The following is a 14,157-nucleotide window of genomic DNA, read 5'->3' on the forward strand; positions in this document are numbered from 1 at the left end:
CTAAGGCAAAAACAAAAAAATAAAATAGATTAGGATAAAAAAAAATACTGCTTCCCACCGTACCGATAACCCATTTTTTTTTTTTTTGACACGGCTGAATGCCGAAACAATAATCTTACCACGCGATTCGTAATACAAAGGTTTATGAGAAGAGGAAAAACAAGAAAAAGGACAAAACAACGTTATGTATCAGACAAACGTAGCAAAAAATCGGGGCTTAGAAGTAAGCGCTGGTGCTCCCGTCGAATGGATGCTGCTTCTCGGGTTGGTAGATGGACTGGTCCGGTTGTGGATCGGGGAGCTCCGACTTGAAGGTCTGCAGTTGCATGAGATCGACAACCTGGACCACGTGGTCGGGATGCAACCTCTTGACGTGGGTGCGAACGTTGGACGCGTGTTTCGTGCGATACGGGCAGTACGGGCACGAGAACCTGGGATTCTGGCCGCATTGGAATTTCAGGTGGTTGTAAAGGTTGTTTTTCCGGGTGAAGACGTTGTTGCATCTCGGGCAGACGAATGGCTTGGGCTGGGTGTTGCTCGGGTTGAAGGTCTCGTCCTGTCTGTGATGCTGGGGCTGCTGGTACTCGCGCTGTGGGTAGGGGTGCTCGTTTTCCAGCAGTTGGAGCTCGAACAGGTACGGGTTGATCATCACATCTGCGAACAAATTGTCGTCAAAGTACTCACTGGCGTGTATGCGAAAGCTTAGGGGTGCAGTCGAGTTGCTCACGTTTTGTTAATTATATTGTTTTTTTTAAGCTGGAGAGACTTAGCACAACATTACTTGGGACGGAGAACATATAGTAACTCGATCAAGCGCTGTAGAATACATTCATTCGGTGACAAGTTCCTCTCCAAATTGGGCGCAAGATTTGCTTTCGAAACAGTTAAAATCTCAATCAATACGACAAAACGATGGTATTCGTCGTTACATGTCAACAGAATATTGATGATTTTGTAAAAGGTAAACGAAATACATGATATCACACCTGTAATTTTTTTTTTTTTCATCAATTTTAAATACATTATTTTTTCATACAAGGGACATTCAAAACAATACCACACAAACATTAAATATATATATATATATGTTTAAAACAGAGTAAATTTTATCAATTCGGTGTAAAAGATTTATGCCAAACTATGTCTACTTACAGTGCTTGATCGAGTTGTTGCACGATCTTCCATTCAAGCGACGATATGGAGTATGAATATGCATAGCCCCGTGAATTTTTAAATTAACGAGAAATAAAGCATCTCATCCAATCAGGAGTTTCATGAGACTTTGTATTAGGAACAAAAACGTACATTGAATAAAAAAAAAAATAAATAAATAAAAAATAAAAAAACAAAAAAAAACTGGATGGTAGTGAAGGCTTTGAAAAAAAATGAAATGCATCATCGGATAGGAAAAACAGAATAAACGACATGATTGTTTAAAGCACTTTATTAAATAAATAATCGTAGTTAACAGAACTAAATGTATTATTTACACATCGTGGCACTCGGGCATTGACAAATCACAGTCGGGGAACGGAATGATTGAAAAAAAAAAAAAAAAAAAAAAAAATCATTTAAAAAAAAAAAAAACGGCTCGATGTCATCACTCGTTCAACTTGCAAACGTCGATGGTGTAGACCGTGAGTCCTGGATGGCGGCGTTTTATGTGGGCTCGCGTGTTGGAGGAGTGCTTCGCCAAGTAAGTACAATATGGACAGCTGAACCTCGGAAGCTGTCCGCATTCGAATTTGGCGTGGTAGTAAAGGTTGTTTCGGTGGGTGAACATGCTCGGGCACTTCGGGCAGGCAAACTGGCGTGGTTTGAGGGTTCGCGTGCCACGGTACGTTTGGGACGGCCGGTGCGGTTGCTGCTGCTGATGCTGGTGTGGGAAGAACGAGGCTAACCGGATGGCCGCTGCTACGGTAGCGTGCGCGCATCCGGAGACAGGCGAGAAAGAAAACAAAGAAATTTTACGATTAGTCGGTGTGACGGAGGGTAACTTGGGGTCATTTTTTTGGCGTTACTTGGTTCGAACTCGTTTATGTTTGGGGTATTTGGTCTTCGAAAGCAGAAACACTAACAATAAGTGTTACATTATGCAAGCCAACGTTTTTCGGGAGGCTACGCATTTTTTCATTTCACAAAAACGCTACTTTGAGGAGAATTTTAAGTCAAAAAAATTCAAGCTTTGCAATGAAAGACTTGGAAAGTCACGTGAATATTTTAAATGATTTTCAAGTCCTAAAAGAATTCGAAAATCTTTATTGAAACTTCAAAGCGCAGCCTCTCAAAATTTTTGGTACTCGTAAGAAAAAAAAAAAAAAAAAAAAAAAAAAAACATTGTACTGAAAACTGCTATTTTTGCAATTGAGATTATAATCAACTTACGCAACGAAAGTCGTTTATCGCCAGTTTCACGGAAGCACAGCAATAAAACAGAGTACGTACATTGTAGTGAAAAGCGTGGGATGGGGGGAAAAAAAAAACAAACGACAAACATCCAAAGGTAGGGGAAAAAATAAAAATAAAAAATAACCACAGGCTGTTTGATTTATTCGACTGACTTTGTACACAAATCCATTCACCGGTACAAAAAAATACTAATAAATTTGTTTGTTTTTGTTTAGTTTCTTCGTTTGCCCGCTGTATTATTCACTTGCGAGCGGCGAGCAGTCTCTTGTCGCCCGCATCGCCGGGAGCCTCCTTGTAGAGGTCCCTCACGTAGATCCTGCAGTCCCTGTGCACGCCGCGTATGTGGGCGTACATGTTGGACGAGATTTTGGTGATCTTTGGGCAGTAGGGACAGCCCCAGCGCGGCGCCTGGCCGCAATGGAACTTGAAGTGCTTGCGCATGTCGCTGCTGTTCTTGTAGCTGTGGCCGCACCGCGGGCAGGGGTAGCGCACCACGGCTTCGTGCGTCGTGGCCAGAGGTACCGAAGTGCCAGCCGGTCGAGCCTGAGGTCGACGCGGGGGGTTCACGTAATTTCGGTAGAAGCCTGGAACCAATGAAAAAGAAGCCAGAGGGACCGGGGTTAGTTCTCGCTTTGCTTTGGCTCGTCGTTATGTCGTTCGTTGTTAGAAGAGAAGCGTTTGTTCGGGTTTGCGGACGAGTGGTGGGTGTGTGCGGGGTGATTAAGGTTTTGCTGCTGAAATCGTGGTGCTTTCGATAGTTGCTGGAACGTGATACTTTTGTTACATTTTTTTTTTTTCTTTTCTTTTTTTTTTTTTTTTTTTTTTGCTGGTAAAATTGCGGGATGTTTGAGTATCCAATGGCAAGAGTGTTCAAATGTATTAGTGGAAGCGATAAGGGAACGACAAGCTTTTTTTCTTGTATACACACACAAAATTTATTTACAGAGTGTATTTTTCGGGAAAAGTGGGACATTTTCATGTGTTTGGAGTTTGATACTTACTGATTTATTTGTTTATTTTTTATTTTTATTTTATTTTTTTTTTTTGACGTATATCCCTATTAACAGTAACAATGACAGAACAGCTGCATTCAGTTAATTGTGCCACGCTACTAGAGAGTCAAGTACGGCTTTGCTTCGGTCATTTTGCAAACATCCAGAAGACGTCGTTCTTTCTTCCCTAATTACACACGTACATAAAATTTTTATTCCTAATCTGTTCAAAACATGCTTTTTTTATGAGAGAAAACTGTGAAGAGTTTCTTAGTGGCGTTCGCGAGATAATGAGATATTTTTGTATGTTTGGTAGATGGAAACGGGGTAAAAAATACTTACTTACCGAGGGGAATGAGAAAGGAAGGATTTTTACGTAAGAGTAAAGCCATAGACGGAAATAGCAGTTTGGATAAGTGGCGATTGCAGGTCAAAATTTACAAACAAAACTTTACAAGTGCAAACAGATTTCACAAGTACATAAATATGCACACATTGTTTTTTATGATAGTGTGCATAAATTTACACAAAACAAATATCATTTAGATTAATGTGCGGAAAATGTGTCCTAAAAATAGCAAAAAATATTTCAAGTTCTTTGTTAAAAAATGTTAAATCTACGATAGGGAAATTGGAGTATTTAAAAAAATATAAATAGTTTCAACTTTTTCTACATCCTACGATTTATTAATATAAAAGTATATATTTACATATTTGATCGTTAACACTTTCCCTAGTAGGATAATTCAGTTGATTAATTGTGTAATTATGTACAAATGTCTTTTATATACACTTACTTTAATTTGTTCATAAATAATAACTGCGATAAGTTCAACAGTGGATAAAAATTTGTTCCAGAGTGACGCTTTTCTTTATTACTACCAATTTTGAATAATCAAACTAATTATTAGTTGTCTTTTTTAATACTAGATGGAAATTTTTTTTTACTGATAACATTAAAAACCGAGTTTTTCAAAAATAATACCATTTCAAAGCGGCTAACCAACATTCAATGTATCATACGAAATTTAACGGTTCTATCTCATGGAAAAATGAAAAAAAAAAAAAAATTTGTCACCGAGTATCAAATAAAGGCTGTATGTTTTCATCAAAAAAAAAAACAAACCTCACAAGTAATACCAAAAATTCTCTTTCAAATACTGGTCCTCCCGTCAAATGTGTCTAACAAAAAAAAAAAAAAAAAAAAAAAAAAAAAAAAAAAAAAAAAAAAAAAAAAAAAAAAAAAAAAAAAAAAAAAAAAAAAACTTTCCACCTCATAGCTGCGTCTGTGACCATTGAAAAACACAAGGAGCACCCTCCCCCGAAACGAAAAAAATGTCCTCTACGGTTACAGTGTTTCGTTGTGGCTGTTCGCTGGCTCGCTTATGATAATCTCCTCCAACTCCTTGTGGAGTCGCTTGAAGTGTATTTTAGCAGTTTGCAGGGACTTGTAGACAGCCTGGCACACGCCGCACCTGTGCACTCGGCCGCAATTGTGGCGCACGTGATAATTGAGCTCCTTTTGGATGCTGAAGACGGAGTCGCACTTTGCGCAGGACAAGTTGCGACTGCGGTACGATTTTTGCTGGCTGTACTGACGCCGCTGGTGCTGGTAGTGGCCGATCAGTTGCTCCTGCTCGGGATTATTGTTACCGATGCTCCAATTGGGGCGCAAAAATCGGCGATAGTTGTGGGCCATCAGTTTGAAATTTATCGGGGGGACTTTACGCTCGTCTGAAAAAACAAAGCAAAACGGGGGTGGCGTGTTAATCGTGCGCTCGTTGGCTCATTCGTTTTTTGCTTTTCGGTTTTGTGCGCTCGGATATTGTGTTGGATAGACGAGTGTTGCGAGTGTGAAGATCTCTCCTAAGAAACTCGATCGAACGATATTGCCGATCGGTCGGAAGAGATATGGTAAATTTTTTGTACAAACCTATGGATAGGGTTTAAATTTGGAGTGTCTAAGAATTTTCGCTGGGTTCCAGCGTCAAGCAGGGTCGCAAAAATTTTAGCATGTTGCCCTTTAGTTTTGGAATTTTCCGTAAAAAAAAAAGAAAAAAAAGAAATAAACATTCTCAATTTTTAATTACAAAAGCTATGAATAACTACATTTTGGGATTGAGTGCGGAGCATGAGTTTCTACATATGGTACGTGAAACGAAAAAAACTCAAAATACGATGTAAAACTACGATAGCTGTTGTATTTGTAAATTGTAAAGCAAAATTTGTTTTACAAGTTGTAAAATTAATATATGAAGGAATTTTTTTTTTGTACTCCATATCTAATGGACTTTTTTTTTAGTCACAAATAATAAATTTAATAGGAAAACAACGCGAAACAAATTTTAGTCGCAGACGTAATGTTTGCAACCCTGCTATCATGTTCCAGTGGATGAGAACAATTTTGTATGTTTGATGGTTAAAACATGCATAGAAAAATAGCTGTTAACTCAAAAATTAATAAAATTAATTTATTTGTGTTAATCTGCTTTGCAAGCAAGAATAAGTTACCTTCACACCTTTATTGCCAGTTATAGTTATTTATTTAAAACGGTGATTTTATGTTTTTCCATGACAATCGAATATTTTACAAATGTTGAAAAATAAGTTAATGTGTAAGAAGTCGATAAAAAAATTTCACTTTTAAGACAAATTATTCATCGTGTCATCCTTGAACGGACAATTCTTTTAACTGCAAACTTTTTGCTGCAGTGGCGACGAAGAAAGCCAAAGTTGGAGAATTCGTAGTTGCAGTAGTTACAGCGTAGATCGTTGCCCAATGTTAATGATCCGTTATGTACCAATTTGGCTGCAAAAAAATTGGGGGATGTGTAGAGGGGATTTGTTTCTAGTAGACTACGTGTAATTCATCTTGCATAATTTTTTAAAATAAATTAAAAGTTTGTATTTTGTTTGGCTAAAAATATAACAATTTACGTTCAAATGAGGGTGTTTTTTTTTTTTTTTTTTTTTTTGGTAGAAAAAAAATCATTTCTCATTATACGTGAAGTAGGATTCAAAATAAATATACTTTGATTGACAAAATCATTCACTGGAGGAAGTTGGTATCCACCGGCTGGTATTCCTCGGTAATGAAAATGAAAGTATGAAAGAAAAAAGCATGCAAAGTTAGTCGGTCTGTTTCCATAAAAAAGTCGTAATGAAATTAAATAAATAAAATAGACATTGTTCTCAAATAATTAACAGAGTTTTAAAATTGGAAATTTATTTTATTAACATTTTCTCTGTTATACATTCCGTACCCTAAAACTGTACATATAGTGTTAAATACTATAAAATGAAGTCTTGGAACTGTTAAGACCCTGAATATCGGTACTGAGAAAATCAACTATAGTTGCATGAACACATCTTGGGTATAAAAGCTAACGCTAAACAATCAATATTTGCATTAAATGCACGTTTCATCCTTTATTTACGAAATCGTTATATAATAAGGATTATTTTCAAAATTAAAAAATGTATTGAAAAAATCTATAAATCAATATTTTTTAAAAGATTAACGTGATCGATAAGCTAAGGTAAAAAACCCATGTCCCCACCGTAAATGCTTCCCACAATTAAAATTAAAAAACAAGGTGTTTACTTACAATGTAAAAAAAATCCCGAGCACAAAATAATGCTCCCCACAATAATTAAAAAAGGGTAAAATTACGAGTAAATGCATGATTTAAAAAAATAAATAAAAAATAAATAAAAAATTGTTCAGATTCAATGTATCTGATTGATAAGCGCTGTACTGTCGGGCCCTAAATCGACGACATAAATCTTCAAGCCGTGGTGTCTGTGTTTAATATGCGTATACATATTGGAGCGCTGCTTAGTACGGTAGCGGCAGTAGGGGCACTGAAAACGAGGTGCCTTACCACATTCGTATCTAAAAAAAAAAAAAAATACACATATGTATATACATGTATTAACACACGCAAAAGACGATGAGCTGTGGCGTGTTCCCTACGAGCCGTACTTAAAATGTCGCCACAAGGCGTTCCTCTTCTTGTAAACTTTGCCACAACTTTCGCAGACGTGGCCGGCTTCGGCCAAAGACGGAGGACCTGGAAGTGGTGGTCTTTGCGCGGATGGTGTTACTGGAAGGCGCTGAAGCTGTTGGAGATGCCGTTTGGTCCTCTGGACGACTGCAAGCACAGGCAGACAGAGAAAGAACAGTTACGTTAGTTTAGGGCGAGGTGCAGAGAGTCGAGGCGCGGATGTTGTGAGAAAGCCATTTAGTATTATTATTATAATTAATTATTATCATTGTTACTCATCTCAAGTACAACATGCAGAGGGTGAAAATACACGATGAGAAGCTTCCGTGGTGTTGTGTGTTTACACGTTAGTAGAAGATTAAGCTTTGGATCGATTTTTTAGGAATTCCGCTACCGATGCGACTGAAAAGAGGAAAAAAAAAAAAAGGAAATTAATGTTTTTTCACCAGCTCAAGTTTAAGTTTACTTGAATCTTTTGCAAAAGTATCAAGTACCATTTGTTACAGAAGCTGAGTTTAGGGCGTAAATTAATCTAACTCGAGATCAATGTCCATGGGATGTGGTGTTTACAAGTATGTCCTGCTGTTTTTTATTCTGTGGAAAATCTATCTTCTAAATTGTATCTCGGCCATCGTTTTCAAACAGTTAATTTTTAAATATGGTGTTTCAACAGAATATTAATGATTAAAAAATAAAAAAAAATGTGTAAAACCTAATATTAATAAGAATACTCGGTAAAACAAACACGTGTTTCTTGTAGAAAATATTATTCATATTGTATACTTTTGTGAATAAAGGAAATATTTTTTTAATGTGTGTCAAATCACTTACTTCGTTGCTTTTATTCGGTTACAATTTTTTAAAGTAAGTTCAACTTGCAGAGTTCGACAAAAATTTTTCTTTGTTTTGTACATGTAAATTTCAATAGTCAAGAAAATACACATGAAAAAACTAATCATAAAACTAATGATAAAGTTATATGAATATCATTTAAACAATTAGATAAAAAGAAACGAAGTAAATTGTATTGTAATAAATTTCACAAATATTACCATACGCGAACAATATTGCTACTTTCATTTCAAAAAATTCCTCAAATAAATTAAGTTTGTTTAGGATTTCGTGTTCTTACCATTAAAATTCATCATATTTGTCTGATTATTTCATTTAAGTTGATCTTCGTAGCTTTTTTCATACTTACTCGTCATATGAAAAGGATCTTTGTTTATAGCTGGATATCCTGAAGTAAATATAATTAAAATTAATTAATTTTAATACAGTACAAACTACAAGTTGGAAAACTATATTGTACAAGAACTGAGAAAAATAAAATGAATCAAATTTTCATTACTCTGAAATTAACTAACACCTAATTTTAATACAAATAGTATCGAATAAGAAAAATACTTAGCAAATAAAAGGTCATAATTAATAAAGACTTTAATTTTTTTGTATATTTATTAAACAATTCATAATAATAAAAATAATAACTGTCAACATTCAGCATGGCACCGTTACTATAAACGAATCCCATTCAAACTTGTTCAGTTTTTTAAAAACCCGAAATTATTGTTAAATATAAACAACTTTTTTTTAAAATTTCATCGCGACATCATCCGATAAAATCAATAATACACATATATGTAGTTTACAATCGAAAAATAAAATAAAAAATTTTGACAAAACTGAACTCTACTACGTAAAAGCTGATAATCTTTAACTAAATTCAGTTAACAAAGTAACAATAATTTATTCGACTATAGAATCAATTTGGCACTTTAATGATTAAGACTATTGAGAGAAAAATCTTTAGTATAATTTTTTGGTCCAAGTTTTGAGTTTGAGGCACAACAAACGTACGAAAATAAAAACGAAAAATCCCAAATTAAAAATAAAAAAACCTTCTTAAAATTGAATAATGAAACTGTATTATTCGAGTTTGCCGTAAATTATAAATCCGTTCTCCTGATAAATAATAATTAATCATCACGGCAAATCTTTTCCCAATAGAAAAAAAAAAAAAAAATCCCTATTTCGGCTGAATGTTATTTATTGCTAAAGGCCAAGCTGCCGTGAATGTTGAGGATGTGCTGCTTGAGATGATCCGGCCGGCAAAAATATTTTCCGCACAATGTACAAGTAAAGGTGTAGCGTGAGCCCAGGCCCAAGCACTCGTACCGCGAGTGCCTAGTCAGCGACGACCTTGACCTGTAACCCTTGCCGCACATAATGCAACGATAGCGCAGCTGACCACCGCCGGGGCTGCTGATGTTGTTCAACAACGAATCTCCGGCGCTTCCTCGTAATGCCGCCTCTGGACTCGGGGCTGCGAACACAATACGAGAACGAAGATCGTCCTATATGTAAACATGCACGCATCTCTGCAGACTTTCAACAATTTCCCTCTTTTCTCACGCATCCCTCGGGATAATCCTGCCTTACTAAATTCATCACTGTCACAGAGAGTCGGTATTCATTTTATTGGTCGATCAATCACCGCGATGATATTAAAAAGTTCGATCGATCGTTTCTTACACCGCGATTTGCACGAAGCACAAGCTCAAGAGCTGGCGATGGGTCAGTTTGCGACTCGGAAGCGTAGTTTTCAACATCAGCGCGCCATCTGCGGGCGTTGCTGGACTCTCAACCATGTTTTGCTCTGGACGGAATACATTCGGACTCGCGGAGCTTTGCGAGCATCACAGGCGAGGTAGAGGAAAGGCAACGTCGCATGCTGTGACTGGGGCAGTGCACGGCTAACGCGGCGTTGCCGCTTTTATGTCATTGTTGTATGTAGGTATACCGTATAGCTACGTGCTCGTCTCTCTGGTTTATTTGTTACACGGAAGTTACACGGATGTCGATTTTTATAGTTAACAGAAATTTCAACGGATTTTTGGAGTAAAAGTTTACGATTGAACCCACGTTTTTTTTTCTTTTTAAATCTGAATAGTTGAATAACTGGAAAAACACACGTATTAATTAATCGATCGAAAAGTTACGCCGTAACGAATAGGTGTCAATTAAATCAGCAAAAAGTGCGATGTAAGCGTACCAACGTCTATCAGCACACGTTGGAAAAGATCATGGCTTTTTAAGAAATTTTTTTTTAATTCAAACATTTTGCATTAGTGCTCTTTACAAGATAACTGCGTGTCTTGGATTTCATTCCATTTCGAGAACAGTAACATAAATACGAGATCAATACTGATGCAAAATCTTTGATTGTTAGGCCTTTGTTAATTACATGCTGCCCCAAAATAAATTCAATGAACTCAAATGATTAGTTGATTTTTACATTCTCGTTGTTAACTTTATGTGAAACCACAACTAAAAAAAGCCTAATGATTCTTTGATTTTAATGCCCCATTGATGTTTCCAAAACGACAAGTTTCTAATGCAATAGTTAACAAGTAGCACGATGATAGACACCCAGAGCTTTTTTTCCATACCATTCTTACAAATTTTTGTTAACCCACTCAGATTCACCATAATGGTCCAATTTAAAATTGCAATTGAGTTTAATGAGTTTGTACGATGCTAAGGGGTAAAATATCTTTACTTTTCACACTAATTAAAAAAAAAAATATCGTAACATATGTACTGCAGTATTTTAACTCAATGTCAATTTTCCAATGAGAATCTGCAAACTAAATATTTATTCATCATTCATATTAATCAATTGTGGTAAGAGTAACCGGTATAAAATGAGTAATCGATTTGTGTTAATTTTTATTCATTTTTTCTGAATTACAAGTGCCGCTTAAATGTTGTCGATAAATTAAAAATGGTATGCTATTATATATTTTAATCACAAAATCAATTTACACGAATGTAATTACCTTTCCACTTAGCTAATCATAGACAGTATAATTATCACCTATTTTCCAAATGTATCGTCGAAGTAATGGAAAGCAATAGCTTGTAATAATTACATCCGGTACAGTATTAAAATTTATTATTTGCTATTTATAATTGCAGGAGGAATAAGCTACAAATTTTACGTTAACAGGTATCAGATATTGTTTGGCCATGGAAACATTCGCCAGTGGTCTGAAGTCCAAAATCAACAATATATATTACCTTCACTTCCATTTTCTGGCTGTGCAATTGTATCGGTCAGACGAAAAAAAAGCGCCCATGATTATAAACGAAAAACGTCCAGAACGACAAAAAGAAAAAAAACACCATTGGAACATGAGTGGAAAGCAGCACAGAAAGAGAGCAGCAGTTTCATGACTTCCAGAATTTATAGAGAAGTCGAACATCCTTCGCTGTCAGCTGATGGGGCAAGTGTTGCTGATGCAGGGCCTGAGCAGCTTCAAACTTTTCAGCATCAGACAAGCACTCTGCTACGTGCTTGAGCAAAGCACCTCTGTACTTGTAGCTGCGTCCGCAGCTGAGGCAGCTCAGACGCCGATAATCGGCCATTGGATAATTGAATGAAGAACTGCTACTTCTGCTGTTTTCATTGTGTCCAGCTGCAAGTGATTTCATGGAGTTGTGGTTCTTTTTTTAATGTTTTCTCTTGAACAGCCCACATTGTATTTTTGTTTTCTTTTATGTTTTTACAATCAAGTATCATGCATTAACTGTCTTTGTTACATTACCAAGTTCATGCAGGAATAAAACTTTACAAGTATTTATTTTGGTATGCAAAATCAAAAAATTTAATTTATTCGTATGTAGAATCAATAACTAAGTTAATTTCTCTTCCTTCCCCTCCCCCAGATCATTTTTTTCTCATTTCATAAATATCTTTATTTTTTGTTTTTTAATTAGTGTAATAATTTTTTTAAGGAAAATGAGACGAGTTAAAACTGATTAATAGCCAGAACAATTAAAAGTTAGTAATTTAATGTGGACAAATTTTTCTTGTATTACATTGTAATTTTAAATGAAAAAAAAAAATTTGAATCGAAGACAGAGGTTTGTCTAAGGATTAGGAAAAGGCTTAAGGTCTTGCAAATAACAAGATGATAAATTTTTCTAGTACTTTTTTTTCGTTTATTCAATCACATTCAACGAAGAATATCCAGTTTTGTTATAAATGGTTCCATCCAAAACGAAGTTAATGCAGTGTGGTTGATTTGAATGATTAACGATGATTTGATACAATTGTTATAACAAACGCGATAAAGTGAAATAATCTTAAAAAATTTCATTCAATAGAAAAATAAAAAAAAAGAATTGCAATTACTAATTTAAGTGAAAAATTATCTCAAGCATTATTTAATATTGTACGTTATTTTAAAATAAACTTCTATGAATCAAGAAAAAAAAAAATTAGAATAAATGACTGATAAAATTGATGTTTAGAGCAAAAGCAAATAAATTTTTGTCGTAATTTTTCAAGTGGTAATATTATTATTCGTTGTATTTTTTCTTGTTACTGGTGGTGGCCCCTCTTCGGTGTTGATGTTGCGGATTGAATACGTCGAACAGTGACAACATAAACCAATGAACTTGGACATCGATCACATTCATACACAACGAATCAATCATAACAGTGCACGGAATCAACAAATAATAAAACAATAGGAATTATGTTAAGAGACGTGTTCATCTAGAGAAAGACATTCTTTTGGAGAAAAAATGTTATAGTTAACTGAATTACGCGTATGATTTGCTAATGCATATCTGCGAAATCGCAACGAAATGCATTGGCATAACATAATCGGGACTAGTTCGTCATTGATTACAAAACCAACGTAGAATCCAAAATTTTTTTGGAAAATTCGTTGGTCAACGATCTTACACTTTTACAGTTAATGACAATGCCTTTATCCAGATGAAATCAAGTCTATTGAATTTGCAAATTACAAGATTAGCTCAGCATTAGCAAAAATCGCAACAGCTTCTGGCGCCTGAAGATGACACGATAAATCACCAACGTGAGTAATCTCGTCGAATTAGCAGAATTCATTTATGGCAAGGAGTTAAGAGATGAACCAGCTGCTCGCTTACATTCACGCAACGACTATGAATTCGAAACCAGTGCAAATTTTTTTTTTTAAGTAACAAATAAAAATTTTTTGTTCATAATTGAATTAAAAAATTCCAAAAACGAAAAAAAAAATTTTTACGTATGAAATGACTATTTTAAAAATTTACTAACTGCTGTGATTTTCAAATTAAGTAATTGTTTTGGTTTATATGTGATAACATGAGAAGTGTGATATATGTATATATAAATTTTATATATGTGGAAATGGATATATAAATTGTGTGCTTATAAAACTAGATCGAAGTGAGAATTTTTTATGAATTAACGAACTATTACTTAATAAACCGAAAAACTTAGTAAGCTTTTCGGTTATAAAAACTATTGTTGTTGATAACAGAAGATTACAAGATCATGACTTCAAATTCTCACAACGATAATAACATGTATAAATATATATAAAGAGGCGTTCAGTGTGCCGATACAAACACACTGAACTTTAATACTTACAAATAGTTTCACTGTATTTATCATACCATGGTTTACCCATAATAAAATTGTTTTGGCTTTGTTTTAATTATTAGCTTCTTGAGTTACATGATTCTTTCATTTTTGGCCAAGTAAATTTTTTCCAAGTCTATTGAAATTTTATTTGGATCTTGATTTTCTCTTGATGCGCGAAAAGACGGTTAACGCGATGCCAAGAAACCAAAAAGGGGTTACCTTAGCTTTGACGGGAAATATTATAAAACAGCGCTGTCAAGTGACTTCGCTAAATAAATTTAAAAAAATTTTTCAAAAAATA

At 35.0% G+C, this 14,157-nt stretch overlaps 1 protein-coding gene across 16 annotated transcripts in view; it reads right to left on the reverse strand.

The window, feature by feature from the left end:
- Positions 1–14,157, reverse strand: part of LOC106645527 (uncharacterized) — a 207,548-nt gene that overhangs the window by 178,012 nt on the left and 15,379 nt on the right. The window contains exon 7 of one of the 16 annotated variants that reach the window (XM_014351666.3): positions 122–654. The exons of the other annotated variants lie outside the window; for them this stretch is intronic. Coding sequence (XP_014207152.2) covers positions 218–654 — 437 coding nt within the window. The 3' untranslated portion in view covers positions 122–217. Of the gene's footprint in view, positions 1–121; positions 655–14,157 lie in introns of those variants that run through there. 16 annotated transcript variants of the gene reach the window in all.

Source organism: Copidosoma floridanum, unplaced genomic scaffold (genome assembly GCF_036245765.1).
Source record: "Copidosoma floridanum isolate Cflo_tuat_1 unplaced genomic scaffold, Cflo_Japanese_pri ptg000012l, whole genome shotgun sequence".
Lineage (NCBI taxonomy): Eukaryota > Metazoa > Arthropoda > Insecta > Hymenoptera > Encyrtidae > Copidosoma > Copidosoma floridanum.